The sequence below is a fragment of the Nannospalax galili genome, unplaced genomic scaffold, assembly GCF_000622305.1.
Source record: "Nannospalax galili isolate Female #2095 unplaced genomic scaffold, S.galili_v1.0 scaffold2056, whole genome shotgun sequence".
Classification (NCBI taxonomy): domain Eukaryota; kingdom Metazoa; phylum Chordata; class Mammalia; order Rodentia; family Spalacidae; genus Nannospalax; species Nannospalax galili.
In genome coordinates, this window is record NW_008337283.1 from 6,132 (window position 1) to 25,782 (window position 19,651).

Here is a 19,651-nt window from a genome sequence, read left to right on the forward strand (position 1 = left end):
ATGAAGGACTTGTACAATAAAAAAAAACTTTAAGGTATTGAAGAAAGGCATTTAAGAAGATAACAGTAGATGAATGATCTCAAACATGCATGGATCATTTGAAGTAATATTTTGAAAATGGCCATCCTACCTAAAGCAATATACAAATTCAATGCAATAGTCATTAAAATTCAAATGTAATTCTTCACATAGATGTAAAAAAAAATCTTGTTTCACATGGAAACACAAAAAACTAGGGATAGCAAAAATAATCCTGAACAAAAAAGAAGTGCTACAGCCATTAGCATGCCAGATCTCAAATTCTACTACAGAGCTACAATAATTTTTTTAAAAAGGAATGTATTGGCATGAAAAGAGATACACTGAGCAATAGAGTATGAAGTTAAAAATTTCCAGTTAGAAACTTTCAGAAACATATGATTTAGCTAAAAGCAGTTTAGTAAGAATGGTCAGACAGCAGTGTATCCAGGAGACTGTTAGGAATGCAGCTCTCTGGGTGTGACCTGACACCTCAGTCAGCATTGCCTAATGTGGGCCTGGACCTGTAGGTTGTAAGCAGCTTTGCTTAGTGTGGGCCTGGGTCTCTAGCTGGAAAGAAGTTTTGCTGTGTGAAACTTGACTCTCAAGACCGTAATCACCTTTGTCCAGTGTGGGGCTTGGGTCTCTAGATTGTAGTGAACTCCAGGAGATTCTGACATTTGCCAAGCCTGAGAACCACTGAGCCAATGACATTAAAACCCCAAACTCACCAAGTCCCTTGCCTGTTGTATAGAAATTTCTATGGCTCTGAATCCCAAGTGACAAAGGAACCCAGGAAAAAAACCACATCTGTAACTCAGTTCAGGATCCACATTAAAAGCTCCACATCCCAAACCATTAAAAAAACAAGCTATCTTCAGTAGCAATCAATGATTGTAGAAGATAAACATCAGAGGTTACAGATCATCTTGGATAGAAGTTCTTACACCAAGCTATCCTGGAGTGAGTTTTCCAATTATGGAAATTAAAGCAGGATTTTTAAGTAATCCTGACAGTACCTTAAATTGCTTAAATTGAGTTTAGAACAAGAGTAAAAGTGTCTCATGGAGGGAAGCTCACTTTGCTGAAAATTAGCAGATCAATAAAGCACATATATGTGATTCATATAAACGCTGTAAACTAGTAATAGGGCTAGAGATTCATGAGAACCTATAAATGGAAAGTTTAGTCATAGTTTACCAGTTTATGTAACCCAAGAATCTGCAAAACAGTTTTTTCAAACACTCTCTGAGTCAGAAAGAGAAAGTCTTCAGTGATGTATGCTCAATAAAGCTGGATTTTCTCCCGTCTTTCATGCTTTTTATTAATAGTCACAGTTTTTACATGTAAGGATTCGAAAATCCAATAATTAGAATTCACATCTCCTTGCCTATTCCAGCTCCTTCTGACATAGGGGTTGAGCACTCAGGAGACTGCCCAAACCCCCAACTGGGCCTAAGTGAGGCCCCTCCACAAGGCTCCAGGGCAAACCTCTGCCCACTTGGTAGGATAAAGCTGAGATCTCAGCAGAACGCCAGAGTGCTTGTTCCAGCCTCACTCTGGCACGGGGGTGGGGGGGTTGGGAAGGTGGGGGTGAGGGGTGGTGATGGCTTAGAACTCACTGGACCATCTGAGGGTCCCAAAATTGCCCCCCCTTAGGGAACTTCCTCAATTTTGCCTTGCATTCCCACTTGGAGGGGTCCAAACCTTAGAAGGAAGCCTGAGTGCACCTGACTGGAACCTGACTTGGGCTTCTGTGGGAGCTCCTGAGTAGCTGATCTGAAGACATAAGTTCTCTGAAAAACAAAACCTGAGAGAACCTGAAACCTAGACCAACCAGCTTTACATAATCAATAAGAAAAGGATCAAGGTACACCAATAATACAAACAGAAGCAATCTTCAACTTAATTCTCATATCAGAATCACAAATAACAAAAGAAATTCACATTTCTTTTGTGAAATGTGAAAGAAAAGCACAACAAAAGAATAATAAAATGGAAAGCCAAAACACTATGTCCCCAGCAAAGCCCACTAATCCTGTAGAAGAATTCTACAAGAAGAACCACCTAGAGATAACTAAGGACACTTAATTTAAAAGAACAATCATAAACATGATCAAGGAATTCAATGAATTTAAAGATCATACGAATAAACAAATCAAAGAAATAAAAGAAAATAGGGACGAACATCTGAATGGATTCACAAAAAGAGATAGAAATATTAAAGAAACCCCAGGCAGAAATGAAGAAGTGAAAAATTCAGTAAGTCAACATGAAACAACGGGTGAAAGCCTCACCACTAGAATGATTGAAATGGAAAACAGAATATAAAACATATGGGATGCCATGAAAAAAGGCATAGAGGAAGGAGAAGAATTTCTAACTAATGGTATTGGCCAGATCTTAAACAGTGTTGTAAAGGAGAATTTCCCAAAATAAAGGAAAGACATCTCCATAAAAATATAGGATGCACATAGAACACCAAACAGACAGGACCAGAAAAGAAACTCCCCATGGCATAGCATAGCAAAACCAATAAAGGTAATGAACAAAGAGAGCAGCAAAAGAAAAACAACTAGTCATATATAAAGGAAAGCCCATTAGAATTACAGTTGACTTATCAATAAAAACTATGAAAGCCAGAAGAGCCTGGACCAAGGTATTTCCAGTTCTAAATGATAATAGATGCCATCCCAGAATATTCTACCTGGCAAAAATATCTATTACAACTGAGGGTAAAGAAAAACCTTCCATGACACCAATAGCCTGAAAGAATATATGCCCATGAATACAGCCCTTCAAAGAATACTTGAAGCAATACAAAGAGTCGAGAAACAGCTATACTCCAGTGGTAACAAGATAAAATAAATAACTGTGTAATTAAGGAAACACAAAATTAGACAAAGAGCAAAAACAGCAATCAAAATGATGGTAACCAATACACATCTTTCAATAATAACTTTAAATATCAGTGTTCTGAACTCCCCAGTCAAAAGACACAGGCTAAGTGAATGGATTAAGAAACAAAATTCATCTTTTTGCTGTCAGCAAGAAACCCATCTCACAGGCACTACCCTAAGGAGAAAGGATGGAAAAGAATATTTCAAGCAAATGTCACCAAGAAACAATAAGGGGTTGCAATTCTAATATCTGACAAAATAGACTTCAAAGTAAAACTAATCAGAAGAGATAAGGAGGGTCACTTCATTCTGATCAAAAGAACAATTCACCAAGAAGACATTACAATCCTGAACATATATGCACCAAACTCTGGTGCACCCAAATTCATAAAAACAACACTACAGAACCTCAAGACACAGATTAACCCCAACACAACAATAGTAGGAGACTTCAATACACCACTGTCTCCATTAGACAGGTCAACAGGACAAAGAATAAACAGAGATGTCAGAAACGTCTGGAAAAAGTAAATACTCTATCCTGCAGATGATCATCATTTAGGACATATTTAACAGACTTTAAAATCTGAGAAAATATAAGTTCTTAAACATTAGATCTAGAAACATGAAATTTTGGATAAATGTATAATTTCTATTTTACTACTGCATCTCATATTTTATTTTTCAGCCGTATGCATAATTTCTATTGTCAAAATGACTACAACAAATGTAACCACAGTGAGTGGCTTCCTCCTCCTGGGGTTCTCTGACAACCAGGACCTGCAGATTCTACATGCTCTGCTCTTCTTGGTGATGTACCTGTTGTGCTTGACAGGTAACTTCATCATCAGCACCATCATAAAACAGGACCCACAGCTCCAATCTTTGATGTACTACTTCCTGAAGCACCTTTCCCTTCTTGACCTCTACTCCCTATCTGTTACTGTACCCCAGTCCATTCACAATTCCCTTACTGGCAGTGGATATGCTCAGTGCATTCTTCAGGTTTTCTTTTTCATATCCTTGGCCTGGAATGAGGTGGCCACTCTCAAAGTGATGTCCTATGACTGCTATGTGGCTATCTGCTTTCCACTGGACTATGAGGTCCCCATGGGTCCAAGGAAGTGCTGGTGTGTGGGGACATAAAGGCCCCGCTTTGCAGAAGTCTGAGAGGAAGTTACTGGGGTGCAGTCTGACTTGCTTTGAAAGTCTGAAGAATACTTCTGCACTGCTGAGGAGTGCATGATCTGCACGTGACCATCCTTAAGATACACCCTCGGCAGGGAGGGGGGATTTCCAGGTGCCTTTACAAGCTCTGTAACACCTACAGTAAATGAGATCCTGCTTGACTAGGCTCCCCGTTATGCCTGAGTGTTCCCAGTACCGGTGGTGGCATGGGCTGGCAAACAGCATGCTTATTCATCCCCAGTGGTCACTGGCCAGGGGTCGCTGGTACAAACCCCCTAGCAACTGGCACTCAGCATGGCGCTCGAAGGAAGGTGAAAAGAAGAAAAGAAAGAAGAAAGAAGAAAAACGGATTGGGGCCAATTGAGAAGTTCGGGGTAAGCAAGACCTGGAAAGATGGGTAATGCAAGTTTTAAGTCTGAGGACCCGGCACTTAAAGTGATGAGAGATATGCTCAAAAGCAGGGGACTGGATCTGTCAGATCCAGTAGCTCAAAAGATTTGGGAAGAGGTGATTCATTTGGCTCCCTGGCTACTTGGGGCTAACGTTTTTACTGGGGATACATGGGAATCATGGGAAGAGTTTGAGGAAGAAGGCAGAAATGCAACACAAGTGAAACCAAAAGTGGTCAAAGTAACAAGCAGCACCTCAGGCATATGTACCCTGGGCAGCTTCAGAACCCCCCAGGACCCATGAAAACAGGACCAATGGATGCCTTTTTCAGAAGGGTGGGGCAGAGCGGGGCACAAGGGGTGGGCTGCAAAAGCCCCCCACCCCACCTGTCTTGAACTAACAGGCACAAAAGTCGGGTGGGGGACCGCCCCTTGGCCGGTCACGAAAACAACTCAGGGGCCCATGCGAAAGCCGGTTGGGGCTCCTGGCCAGAGACATGCAGTGGCAACCGGGTGCATTAAAAAAAAAAAACAAAAACCACTATTGGCTGTGCACCTCAACCGGCTCCAGGATGGCTGGGAAGGCCAAGTTCGGGAAAGGTGGCTTGGGGAGGGGTCCCTTCCTGTCCATTCCATGAGCAGCCAGGAATCCACCCTGCCCCCGAGTGTTACAGTCCTGCTTGCAGCAGTGCTCACCGTATCCCGGGCCAAGGGAGCCCTTAGTAAAAACCTACAATGTTTTCACTGACTGGGGCAGATGTAGAGAAACCAAAAAGCAGCTCAATTCAAGGAACTCATGGCCATTGTTTTGTGATAGTATTCAGACTCGTATACTCCTTAAAGAGAGAGAAGCCCCTATTTTCTTACAGCATCTTAGACGGCACCAAGGATTGCCTGGGCTTTTATTCCAAGACAATGCAGAGACAGACAAGATGGCTTATTGTGTACAGGTACCGCCTCTGCAACAGCCAGGGGTAAACCCCAAGGGACTCAAGCCCAATTCCTTGTGGCAAATGGATGTCACACACTATGCTCCTTTCGAAAGCTTAAGTACGTTTTTGTGTCCATCGACACATTCTCACATGCCTGTCGGGCTACTGCTCATAGAGGAGAGAAGTCTAAACATGCTCAGTCTCATTTTCTCCAGTGCTTTGCTACGTTGGGACTGCCCCCAAAACTTAAAACTGATAATGGACCATGTTTTGTGAGGAAATATTCACAAGATTTCTTTTCACTTTGGGGAATTCAACACAATACAGGAATTCCCTACAATCCCCAAGGTCAAGCCATTATAGAACGCAACCATCAAAACCTAAAACTTCAATAACAAAAACAGAAAGGGGGAATAAGCCCACACCAACACTTGGGTATGAACTTATTCACTATTAATGTTCTTAATTTTCAAAAAAATCAGTTGGAATCCCAGTTTCAGAAGCATTGGGGATGACAGGAGCAGAGACCTGAGGTACGTGTAATGTGGAAGGACCACATTACAGGGCAATGGAAAGGCCCAGATCCATTGCTAACCATGGGTCAAAACTTTGGGTGTATCTACCCTACAGGAGATTCAAAGCCCATATGGATGCCTGCGAAAAACCTTAAGTGGGTAGGCCAGGATCCGACTGACTAGAATGACAGTCCATGGACAATACTTCATGAGACAGAATTCCTCTCTTTGTTTGTATCCATCTGAGGTGAAGGACCCAGTTCCTTGGCTTCATTGCCAGTCAGCCTCTACAACTGGCTAATTGGCTAAAAGATACATGGTCTCAGAACTATTTCAACTTGTCCTACGCCATGACTTGCTTTGTTTCTCTTGATAATGCTTATCTTTATGTGTCTTTACCAAATAATTCTGTGACAGAGGACCCTTGGAACTGCCATGGCCCACCTCCTCATGATTACAGACTTCCCCAGGACCCTTTCCAGTTGCCCATGCTTGGCTGAGTTAGGCAGAGACTAAGACTGTCATGGACTGGCATTACCCACATGGCTGCCCTTAATCATGACACATTTTTAGCTAAGGATGGGTAAGAAGTCCCATGACAAGTACTCCTAAGACAGGACATGCACATGGCCAGGTACATAATCCAATGTTGGGCAAGGCTTGATCAGAGTTGACACAACCTAAGACAGGCAAAAATGTATAAGATTAGAGGAAGGAGATAGCCATCTCTCCTCAGGGAACTGTCTATGAGGTGGGTAACCCATGAAATAAAGTCAGCCCAGCATTAAAATAAAAATAAAAAGGGGGAGATGTAGGGACCTGAAGGTCCAGCCCTGCAGAAGTCTGAAAGGAAGTTACTGGGGTGCGGCCTGACTTGCTTTGAAAGTCTGAAGAATACTTCTGCACTGCTGAGGAATGCATGATCTGTGTATGACCATCCTTAAGATACACCCTTGGGTGGGAGGGGGGATTTACAGGAGCCTTTATAAGCTCTGTAACACCTGCAATAAATGAGTCCCTGCTTGACTAGGCTCCCCGTTGCACCTGAGTGTTCCCGGTACTGGAGGTGGCGTGGGCTGGCAAATGGCATGCTGACTCATCCCCAATCCTCACTGCCCAGGGTTCGCTGGTTTAAACCCCCGGCACAGGTGGGATGTGATAGCTGTGTGGATAAGCACAGGCATACCAGGAACCCTGTACATAACAACCACATTGTCTATTAGGTTCTGCGGGCCAAAATAATACATCAGTTCTTCTGCAATGTCCCCCAGTTGCTCAAGCTCTCCTCCTCTAATGATTGCCTTGGAGTGATTGGAGTGGTTGTTATCATATCTATAGAGGGATTTACCTGCTTCATTACCATGGCTCTCTTCTATGTACAGATATTCTCCAGAGTTCTCAGAATGCCCTCTGCTGAAGGTCAGTCTAAGATTCACCTGCCAGTGCTAGCCGGCCAAGACAGACAGTACCTGAAAGGGGGAGTGAGGATTGAAAGAAAGAAAACGAGACAGAAAAGATGCTTGGGAGGACTGACAGTAAATACTGCAGCCCTGGTTTATTTCAGCTCCACCTTTTTATACAGAAGAACTCAATTAGTTTCCACAGCTTTTTTCCCCACCTGTATCTGGGGGTCAAGGAGCGGTCAGATCAAAGGCTTCTTTGATCTTCTTGTTTACCACTATTGCCTCAAGGTCAGGTGTTGTGAGGCTCTCCATATAAACATATTCCTCCTGATTAGGCAGATTAGATACTGGTGTGCATAATACAAACTCAGTAAACAAGCCTGACACAGCTCAATGTACATAATAGACAAACAGCCCCCAACATCTCCCCCTTCTTTTTTTATTTTTATAACCCCAGATTATGCTATATCTAGGACAGAAGGACCGTGCCTGTCTTAGGTTGTCTTCTACCAGAGCAAAGCCTTACCCCTCATCGGCATGTAGCTTCCATCAGCTACACCCTGTCTTAGGTTGACTTTCTCCCAGAAGATCTTACCTGTCTTTGACGACCGGACTCTGTTAGGGGATGGAGCGTAATCTCATATCATGCACAGCTTCCTTGACTTGCCACAGGCATAAATAACTTTACTTCCACCAGATGAAAACAAAGACAGGAGGAAAAGCATGTAGGGAGGCTCTCAGCCTTTTTAGAATATCTGCCGCTGCTTACAGGGTGGAAATGTGGAGAAAATTTTTTGTTTTTTCAATTATCTCTTGGCAATAACACGTTGACATTGGTACAATATCCACTTTGTCCCACAAGCACACAGTCATCTACTTGTACACACCTGCACTTATTTTTAACAAAACAAATAGGCAACCCGCTTCCCATCCCAAAATAATCATCAGGAATTTTGAAGCAGGCTGAGCAATTAACCAAGAGTCATTCACAGTCACTACTATCTCTTTTTCATCCCATATCATGGGGTGCAATGCTTTTGATCAGGAATATAAGTCCAGTATTATTCAGCCACGATCACTTGCAGGAACATCATCATCAGCCACGTCTGTCTCTCATCATTCTTTTCTACTTCTTTTTTCTTAGGCGCTCGTCCGGCGAACCTCACCAGCCTTTCTGGCAGCCACCTGGCTCCATCTGCATCCTGCAGAAAAAGACAAACATGCCCTCTTCCCCAAATCAATACAGGGTCGGAGCTATTCCATTGTCCAGTTAAAGGATCCTTCCACCTGACTTGGGCATAGGTATCATGTGACTGAGGATGCCACATTCTATCTGCCGCAGAGTGGTCATTTTTATCCAAATTCAAAAAGTTTAAAATGAAAACAGTATGATGTAAAAGATTACTTGGTGTCTGGGGATATAACTCCCCATTTTTTATTTTTTGTAATTGTGTTTTTAAAGCACCATGAGCTCTTTCCACTATACCTTGTCCTTGTGGGTTATATGGTATCCCAATTTTATGTTCAATGCCCAATTGCAAACAGAAACGTTGGAACCGCTGACTGGTACAGCCAGAGCCATTATCTGTTTTTATAATGGATATATGATGGCCCAATATCAGAGCATAATCTTATATAGTCTGATAAATCACCTTTCTTTCTAAAAGGCCTAATAGCAGCTTGACAGGCTCCATTAGCATTTTCAAAAGCAAGCTGTTTCACTAAGAGTAAACCTGCTTCACTATCCCCCAGCAAGCAACCGGCAGTTTGGAGTAATTGATCCACGAAATCCTGATATGGCTCATCTGGACTTTGCTTGATCTTAGACAAATCCTCAGTCTGCCTACCACTAGATGGCAGTTTATACCAGGCTCTTCGGGGTGCAGCATTGATCTGCACATAGGCCACAACATTGTGCTGCAACTGCTGAGCAGTATCCCTTCACATATCAAAATATATGGGAATACTCTGCGCTCTATTGGTATTCGCTGTCACCTGGCACTGTTCCTCATACTCAGATTTCCACAACAGATAATCTCCCCCTGAAAGGCAAGCATGTGCCATGTGTTTCCAATCTCCAGGAGGAAGCGCATCCATGGACAGGGATTCTAACAAACCCTGGGTAAAAGGGGCAGTGGTACCATGCTGAGCACAAGCAGTCTTTAGTTCCTTAAGCTGCTTAAACGGCACAGGTGCATGAGACCGCACCCTGTTGCCCTGCTGATCAACTTGCTCAGAAACTGGGAAGACCTGAAATCCATGCACTGACTCTCCTCTCTCTACTATGGCCCCAATGGCCTGTTGTAGCGGAGATTGCACGGTTCTAAGCGGGTACCAGATTCCTGCTGAAGGCTCCTGAGCCATGGCAATCATGGGAGGTGCAACAGCCTTTGGTGGCCTCAGAGGAGGAGGCCTAATTCTTTTCTCTTTGTTCTTTAACGTTTCCTTCTTCACAGCATCTAACTCTGCCCTTAATTGCTTAATTTCCCAGTGATCAGGCAAAGCAATTATAGGTGGACACTTCTCCTGATCGTACTCAACCATCTCCTCTCCTAGGGCAGACTCATCCTCAGGGTCAAGAGATCCCTCTTCTAGCCCCAGACGAGGGTCCTCATAAAAGGGTGGATCTGGCTCTGGTGGAGCGGAAGGTTTGGTTTCACTTTTATCCCAGCCATCAGATTCTCCTCTTTAGTCTCAGCCTTTGCTCCTCGAGCCCCAAGCATATTCCTTACAAAAACTGAGCGACTGTTTCCTTGCCCCATCTTCTCCCAAGATAAATACTCACCGCTCCCCAATTGTACCGAGTGCACCCACTTAATTTCTCGAGCGGTGTCCTTCACTTTTTCCCCTACTTTTCAGGTCCCTGTTTGGGCGCCACTTGCCGGTGCCAGCCGGCCAAGACAGACAGTACCTGAAAGGGGGAGTGAGGATTGAAAGAAAGAAAACGAGACAGAAAAGATGCTTGGGAGGACTGACAGTAACTGCAGCCCTGGTTTATTTCAGCTCCACCTTTTTATACAGAAGAACTCAATTAGTTTCCACAGCTGCTTTTCCCCACCTGTATCTGAGGGTCAAGGAGTGGTCAGATCAAAGGCTTCTTTGATCTTTTTGTTTACCACTATTGCCTCAAGGTCAGGTGTTGTGAGGCTCTCCATACAAACATATTCCATATAAATATAAACATATGATTAGGCAGATTAGATACTGGTGTGCATAACACAACTCAGTAAATAAGCCTGACACAGCTCAACATACATAATAGACAAACAGCCCCCAACATTCACCTACCCACCCCACCTCTGTGTGATCTCATTCTTTCTATTCACAGGTGCCATTGCATATCTAAAGTCAATTTCAGACTCGACAACTGCTGTAGTAGTCAAGTTCTCTCTGATTTCTACAGTCCTTCACCCAACACTCAATCCTGGTATCTACAGTCTGAGGAATGAGTCCATGAATCTGTATATAAGGAAGTTACTACTAGGTGGAGAATTCATTGGAAAAACTATCATTTTAGTTTTTAGTGTCTGGTAACAGTAAGCACAAGGAACAGTTTTAGTAGTTTGAATGTCTTTATTATGTAGTGTTAAGCACAATAGTAGTATATTTTCTAGATAAACTATATTATAAATCCATTGTAAAATAAAACTTGTGATATTTTTTCTGTGTTATTGAATTCATTTTTGTACTTTCAAATAAATACATTGATAAATGATTATAATCTAGTAATATAAACCCAGGACTTCCTAACTCCCCCAGTTCATAAATTGGCACATTAGAGATTACCAACAATCCACATATGGGTTTTGAAAACATGTTTACAAACAATATTACAATAAAGTAAGGAGAGAGTCATTATATTTGCTTATAATTCAATTCACCATGTGAGTCATAATTTTTAAATTTATTAATTTAATTTCAAACATTTACTTTAATTACTGTCTTTCCATATACATTGTGTTAGAGCACAAATATGTATACCTTATTGTGCACATCCATATAATTTAATATTTATAGTTTTCCTTCTATCTGTAAGAATATACCAATGACATAACATCATACTTTCTGAAATATTATTCTGTTGGATTATGTTTCATTTTATTTTTGGACTATTATTTTAATAGGAATACAGAAACAAAAACATTTCAAATGTAGTTTCTAATTTTATTATTATTATTCTATATTTAATTTTTTGGCTAAATAATACACTGCTCTTTACTGTGGAATACAAGTGGAAGGGTATTCTTCAGTATATAAAGAAATTTCCGAATTTAAGTGTGTGTGTGTGTGTGTGTAAACGTTCATGTGTTTGTGTGTGTGCAGGTGCTGATGCCACTGTATCCATGTGGAAGTCAGAGGCCATCATTTTAGTATTAGTCTTTGCTTTTTGCTTGATACTTTTCTTAATTTGAGACACTTTTTTAGGTATTGCCTATGCCAGGCTTTCTGGCCCACAGGAATCTGAATGTTCTCCTGTCCCCCTTCCACAACCCATAGTCTTCTGAGATCACAGATACTTGTATCACCTCCTCAGGAGGTATGGTTCTGGTGGATCTGAACCCTAGGTTTTATCAACTCAGCCATCCCCACAGTCTCTAAATTACTTTTCTTATCTTCTAGTAGGAATATTTTTGGTGTTCTTATTCATCTTGATAAATGCCATATTTGTCTTTGTGATCAATTCTCATGAAACCACCTTGACATTATTTCTCCCATTATTCAAAAGTTTTGCCTTAGATCTCCCCATGGGATCCAGAGACTCTGACAAGATCTGTGCACCATCAGTCTTGGATACTGTGACACAGATGTTCCTCTGACCCTGTGATGCCAAGCCATGGACCAGCCTCCTTATCACACTCTGCAAAAAACCCACTCCCCTTCCCTCTTCCAGCCAATTGGTTCACCATAGCCACTTGCAGGAGAGGGGCTAAGGGTATAAAAGCTGGGAAAACCATGAGGCTTGTCTCTTGTCATTTTTTCATGCTGTCCAGAACCACCAGGATTTATGTCTGGGTGTGGACCTTCAAACACAACTAAGAATGGTGGTGGTGGGGGGGGCACCTGCTTGTCTGTATGTAAACCTACCCCCCAATCTCAGTTAGCAAGTCGAATAAACTCGTTAGATTCTTCAAACTTGGATTTGGAGAAATCTTTCCTCAGGCTGGTGCAAGGACCATGGGAGAAGAGGATTGGATACCACATGCACCTACCAGCAGTGAATTTGACTTACAATTGGCAGGATACAATGAAACTGAGAATGAGTTTTGGAAAAGCATTGATTATGTCCCCAATATGGGGAAAGAGACCAACACCTGAAGTAAAGTGGGGTAAGGGAAGAGTGTGGGCTGAGGAAATGTTAACCTGGTGGGCCATTTCCATAGGCTTGGTGGGGTTGGCTGCAGTGGCATGGTTAATGCAGTGGGCAGTGAGATATGTAACTCATGTGAGGCCTTCTAAACAGTCGAGGTCAACAGGAGAGATCCCAGGGTGGCAGCCATCTTATTGATGGTATGGGGTGGCAGGCCTGCTTGACTGGTGGGGGCCACCACGTGAGTATGGAGAGGCTTTGAAAATAGCAGAAGGTCTAGAACAGATTCTGCAATCTCTGGGAGTAGCACACCAGGGACAGAAATGTCAAAAAGCAGCTGCAGAGGCCACTAGGCCTCTGCTATTGATAATAAGAAATATGTCCCAGGCAGAGGCCTTAGCCAGAAGGGAAACTGTAGGTGTTAGAGAGGAATTAGAGTGGGAGAGGTTTATAAGGCTGGCCTCTTTGGTACTGGCCTCTGACCTTGCCAGTAAATTAGATAAGAGAGAAAAGGAGATGGAGGTGTTGGCATGCCATTTTTTATGTCTAGGAGGTCAAAAGGGAAAAAAAGCCCAGATAAGAATGATAATAACAGGCTCATCCTGGAATCTTAAAACCTGGAACCCCTGGGAAGAGTCCAATAGTGAGGAATAAGGAAGTGACCTACAGATGGAGGGAGATGCTCCTCGGGTCTGATCTTTAATTCAAAGAAAGGGAAAATCCATGGTCCAACATGCCAGTGGAAATTTTAACAATAGCCTGGTGCAGGAGACCATGTTAATCAGAGAATACTCAGCACCAGAACTATTAGAACTGAGAAAGACATTTAAACAAGCTATGAAGGAGGGTTTGGCCACCTGGCTTGTGAAGCTATGGGACATGGGGGCAGATGGAATCATTTTAAGTTCTATAGAAGCAGAGAAGTTAAACAACATAACCACTCATCACTCTTTGACACAAAGACTTCACAATTTAAGGCACCATGAGGGAAACCAGTCCATGATGGATTGGCTCATATGAGCTATTCAGGTTATGTGGGTATTTCCAGCTGAGATTCCCATGATTACTAGAGACTGGAAAACCATTGAGGAAGGACAGGCTCTGTTGAGGGAACTGGGTATGAGGGAAGCTGTATTTGATGCCCAGTTCATTGGCCCAGACAGGACTGTGTTTACAGGAGACTTAAGAAAGAAACTGATTCAGCAAGGCCCATGAGACTGGTATGGAGCTATTTTGGCAGTGCTAAGCCCCTGGTCAGGCATGACCTGTATGAGGCTAATGAGGCTCTGGTGGATTCAAATGATTTAGACAAATATGTAAACAGGGTTTGAAAGGTGCTAAAGCAAATAGACAAAGAGAAAGGGGCCAGAACTCAGCCAGGGGCCCCTCCATGTCCCCTGAGCACAGATGTGGATGGATCTGTGAAGAGCAGCAGTTGCTAGGGACAAGATAGATGGGCAGCCAAACACTGTGCTAGTGAGCCTGTGGGGGGCTTTAAGCCCTGACCATCAATTCACCACAGAAGTAAAGAAACTGGGGACCAGAAGGTGTGGGTAACTCCAACTGTGCCCACTGTTCCAGAGGAAAGCAGCTTCATTGGTTGGGACCCCCTCAACCACTGCCTTGAAGGGGTGGCTAAGGTTGCCCACAGTTGAGGGCCATCCTGGGTGACCACATGTTGAATTGAGGATTTATTAGCTCCCCCTAATATACAAAACTCATGGGACATGGCACCTAGTGGATACTCTGGTAGAGTATACATTAATTGATGGCAATCCCCCAAAACATTACGGCCAATGGATAGCAGTGGATGGGTATGGGGATAAAACCATACAAGTAAAGTGGACTAGCCTCATTCTGGGAGTGGGAAATTATCTCCTCCCCCCCCCAGGAGCACAAGGTGTGCATCTCTCCCCTTCAAGAGAACATTTTAGGGGTGTAGTCCCTGCTGGGTCACACCCTACATACTACTGTGGGAGAGTTTCAGCTCAGGGTAGGAACAGTAAAGGTGATTACTCGGGGGTGGAAAAGACAGAAGCCAGTCAAATTCTTAAGAGTTTTATGGTCAGGCAGAACTCACATGAGATCCAGTGCAGTGGTTGAGAAAATCTTACAACAACCTGTACCAATAAATGCTAAGCAGTTATAGGTATTTTGGGTACTTCTCGGGTACTGGCAAATTTTTATACCTCACCTTGCTCAGGTTACCCATCCCCTGTATAATCTAAAAAAAGAGGTGCTAGATGATATTGGGATGTAAAGGCCCAAAAGGCTTTTGTGTAGGCCAAGATACTGGTTGGGCAAGCTAAGCAGCTGTGTGCCCCAATACCTTGCTGTCCCTTGCTTTTGGAAGTCACCAAGAGCCCTGAAGGTTATGGGTGGGGCTTGTGGCAACAATAACCCTAACAGAGGGCCCCAATTGGCTTCTTGTCCCAATCACTGAAAGGGGCGGAGTCCCGGTACACAGCACTAGAACAGCAACTGCTGGCTGTGCATAAAGTATTGCAACAGGTGGAATCCATTACGGGCCCCACCCCCATTACTGTAAATACTGCATATCCCACAGAAGGATGGGTGGAGGGCCTGTTAGCCAAGCCCCTGTCAGGGGTGGCCCAAAACCAAATGCTGAAAAGATGGCACATATATTTGCAACAGTGAGGGGTGGTGTCAGCAAGCCCAATCACGAATGCAAGCAGTACTAAGACTGTTGTCAATTCAAGGCACAGAGTTTCTCCCCCCCCCTCCTAATTTGACCCTCTAGCAATACCTGACAGAGTGCTAGAAGGAACTCCCCCAATTCTGGCTGATGCCTGGTATACTGATAGTACTAGCAGGGGTGCAAGACAAGAATGTGTAGCAGTGGCAATACAGATGAACACTGACACTATGTGGTTAGAGAGGGGAGAAGAAGAAAGCAGTCAATGGGCCGAATTGAGAGCTTTATGGATGGTAATAATGAGGAAGCCTTGGCCAGTTACAATTTGTACTGACAGTTGGGCTGTGTTCAAAGGCTGAAACTTATAGATGGCTCAGTGGGAGAAAGAAAACTGGCAGGTGATGGGACGGCCACTATGGGGACAACAAATGTGGAAGGACATATGTAATAAAATGCAGGAGGAGCTAGTGCCCCTGGTAGTTTGCCATGTGGCTGCCCACTGCCTGGTGAGTCCCCCTGGGAATCAGGAAGCTGATACCCTCACCAAGGTGAGGGCTGTCTGCCCTCAGGTTCCCCTAGGAGCAGCTGACTGGATTCATATCAAATCAGGCCACAGAGGAGCTGACACAAGATGGAGAAATGCCAAAGCATCTGACATTCTGGTAAAATATGCTGGCATCCAACAAGCTGTCCAGGCCTGTGAGGCATGTTCTTGGTTATGGAACCAGGAGGATGGATGCCATGATGGGATACATACACGAAGCAGCCTCCCTTGTGAGAGACTGGCAAGCATATTGTATAGGGGCCCTGCCAGTCAGTGAGAGATGTAAATATACTCTCACCTGTGTGGACACTGCAACAGGCCTTAGCCAGGCTTTTCCTTCTAAGAAAGCAACAGGCAAGTCTATTATTAAGGGGTTTACTGAACTCAATGTCATATATGGGTGTCTGAGGTGAATTGATAATGACAGAGGCACTTATTTCAGAGGTACAGATTACAAGCTTGGGCTGAGGATAATCAGGTTCAATGGTATTTCCATATTCCATACCACCTTACAGGAGCAGGGTTAATTGAAAGAAAAAACAGGTTGCTAAAGGAACAGTTGAAAGTGTTAAGCCCAGAGGAAACCTAGGGGTGGAAAAAAGCCCTTCCAGAAACCATAAAACTGTTAAATGAAAATCCCAGTACCCGGGGTGGGTTGGCTCCCTATGAGCAGTTGGCCAAAGGGATCCCAGAGGTCCCCAAAACTGTAAAGGTAATTGCCAATAATGTTGGTTGTACACCTGACATGGACGGTAAGATTCTATTGCTGAAGACACTGCACAATGTGAGTGCAGGAGAGGGAGAAATCAAGCTTGGACTAAGCTGGAAACTCCCTGCCACTGGATATATGTTTTTTATAGTGCCAGAACGCACTATGCAGATGGCTGGAGGGGAATTGTCCCCCATTATCATGCTCAGTGAAGTACCCAACATGCTGCACTATCAACGTGTGAAACAAGATATTCCTGCTGGTGCAATAATGGCTCGTCTAGTGTATGTACAACCACCTAATTATCCATTGGACCTAATGCCTGCTCCTAGGTAGAGAACGCACATCTGCTATTGTAGATCAGGACACACCTTTGTGTCAGGAGGGGTTATAGGTCCCAGTGGAGAAGCCACTTCAATTTTATTTTTAAATGGATGTGATGCACCTACTAAAGTACCATCCAAGCATTTGTGTTTATGTCCATGAGCTATTATAGCAGTTACTGTTTACATGTTCTTGCTTCTTGCTGTTTCTGTTTTTGTAGAAGGTGGAATGCCACTAACTAGAGCCATCAGCCCATGACAGCACAGGATGCAGAGACTTAAAGAGTCCAATGCCTATGTCAATGGGAGAAAGGTTGCCCCACACCCTCTGAGGCTCAGGGATATTCGGGGAAGAGGTGAGCAGAAAGTTTTGTAACAGCCAGAGGAAGCAGTGGAGTGTGACATGAATGTTCCTCTGACCCTATGATGACAAGCCATGGACCCACCTCCTTTCCATGCTCTGCAAAGAAGCCACTCCCTTTCCCTCTTCCAGCCAATCAGTTGACCGTAGCCACTTGCAGGGGAGGGGCTAAGGGTATAAAAGCGGGGAAAACCACAAGGCTTGTCTCTCACCATTTTGTGAGGCTGTCTGGAACCACAGGATTTATGTCTGTGTGTAGACTTTGGAAGACAGCTGTGAATGGGGGGGGTGCCCACTTGTCTGTAAGTAAACCCACACCCCAAGCTCAGTTTGCAAGTCCAATAAACTCGTTAAGATTCTTCAAACTGGGGTTTGGAGAATTCTTTCCTCAGGTTGTTGTCAGGACCATGGGAGGAAGTTATTGGATGCCACATGCACCTCCCAGCAGTGAATTTGACTTACAGATACATACTAAGTATCAATTTCAGAGCACAAGAGCACAGGAGTGTCAGCACAAGTGGTGAGGAGGTGAAGGTCTGACACACTCCGAAAAAATTTTCAACATTATTTATAAAAGGCTTACAAGTCACCAAAAGACAAAATAATACTGATTTGATAAATTTTTAAGTAAATCAAAGTACATGTTCTAATGACCACTGTATGCACAATCATGGCATGCCTGGGAAGGAGCATGTTTGAATTTGTTGGTCTAAACACCTCACGCTTCCACACTTGATAAAGGTTTTTGTGTCTTGTTTATGAAAGTTGTGATTTTTCTTGTTTTCTAATATAGAGTTGGAATTCTTAGAGTTGGTGCTGCATTTTTACGCTTGCTTAGTCAGACTTTCTATTCCTCTATATGCATATGTGGTGATTTGAATGAGAATGTCCTCCATAGGTTTCAAGTATTTGGAAACTTGGTCTGCAGTTTGTGGCAATGTTTCAGGAGGATAATGGAAGCTTTAGGAGGTGTGGCCATGCTGGAGGAAGCACATTCCTGGGGACAGGTTTTGAGACTACATAGCATTCCCTCTTCTAGTCTGTCTCTCTCTGCTTCTGTGCCTTTTGGAGAGTGCGCTCACTCAGCTTCTGCTCAGGACCCCTACTGCTGCCATGCCTTCCCTGCCATGATGGACTCTCCCTCTGGAACCTTAAATCAAATAAACTCTTCCTTCTATAAGTGGCCTTGGTCATAGTGTTTTATCACAGCAACAGAAAAGAAACTCATCAATATGTATTATTTAAAGAGTTTAAATATTATTTATGAAAAGAAAACTGGAGAAAGAAAGTGATTAAAAATAAAACAAGTTGAGAATGGTGGTACACACCTTAAATTCCAAAACTTGGAAGCTGAGACAGACTGATCCCTAAGCCTGCTTAGTCTACATAGTAAGTTCAAGGTCAGCCAGGATTGATAGTGAGACCTTGTCTCAAAAAACAAATAAGTAAATAAATAAATAAAATAAACATGAATGCATTATAACATGATTTGTGTTGTTATTTATAATTGCACTCCATAGTATTCATTGATGTCAACACTGATGTATGCAGCATATTGCATTGTAATACCACACATAATGAAAAATGGCACATGCAGGAACTTAAGATTAAAAATAAATGGATTATCTGGGCAAAATGTATGGACTTAAACACCCAAAAGGAAAGTATAACCAAAGATTAAAGGGGCCAGTATAATTTTTTAAGAGTCCATATGTACAGCTAAAGCCTACATAACAAGCAACAATGCCAGATAGGCAATATCTTTTGAGTTGCTGGTCAGGGTGGCCCAAGGGACTCCCAAAGAGTAACCTACTTTGTTTTTACACCCACTTCCCAGATAGCACCCTGCCATAGCCTCCCTTCCCCAAGTAGGGCCCTTATACTCTGATATCCCTGCTACTGTCTGCTGTGTTGTTGGCACCCCCAACCATTCCCCACTACTTGCCCTTCTGGTGAATCTAGTCAGCCTATCTAGAGGTCTTTGTTTGAGGAGGGTCAGCTGTTCCTCATCTAGAGGTAATCAGTTGTCTATGTTCCTTTGGATAAGATTAGGGTCTGCAATTCATTTTCCCATTTTGATGCTGGGTTACAATCTGGGAATCCCTTTGGCCACCCTGGCCAACAACTCAAAAGAAGGTATCACCTGTCTGGCATTGTTGCTTCTTATGTAGCCTTTAGCTATACATGTGGACTCTGATGAAATTATAGCAGACCCTTTAATCTTTGGTTATACTTTCCTTTTGGGTGTTTAAGGCCATAGAGATGGACCTTACACTTAAGGTCATTTGAGGATCTGTTCCTCAGGGGTCACATGTGCTTAGGAGGAGCCCTGGATCCTTTCTTTTACCAGTTCTGCCTATATGAAGATAAGTCAAAGGTCTTGCTCGACCATGGCTGGCTTTTCT

At 43.3% G+C, this 19,651-nt stretch overlaps 1 protein-coding gene across 1 annotated transcript in view; it reads left to right on the forward strand.

Annotated features, from left to right (window-relative positions):
* The first annotated feature begins 3,632 nt into the window (after positions 1-3,632).
* Positions 3,633-19,651, forward strand: part of LOC115070231 (olfactory receptor 14J1-like) — a 21,731-nt gene continuing 5,712 nt past the window's right edge. The window contains 4 exon segments of the mRNA XM_029563226.1: positions 3,633-4,048; positions 7,091-7,173; positions 7,176-7,407; positions 18,040-18,215. Of these exon segments, the coding sequence (XP_029419086.1) occupies positions 3,633-4,048; positions 7,091-7,173; positions 7,176-7,407; positions 18,040-18,215 (907 nt within the window).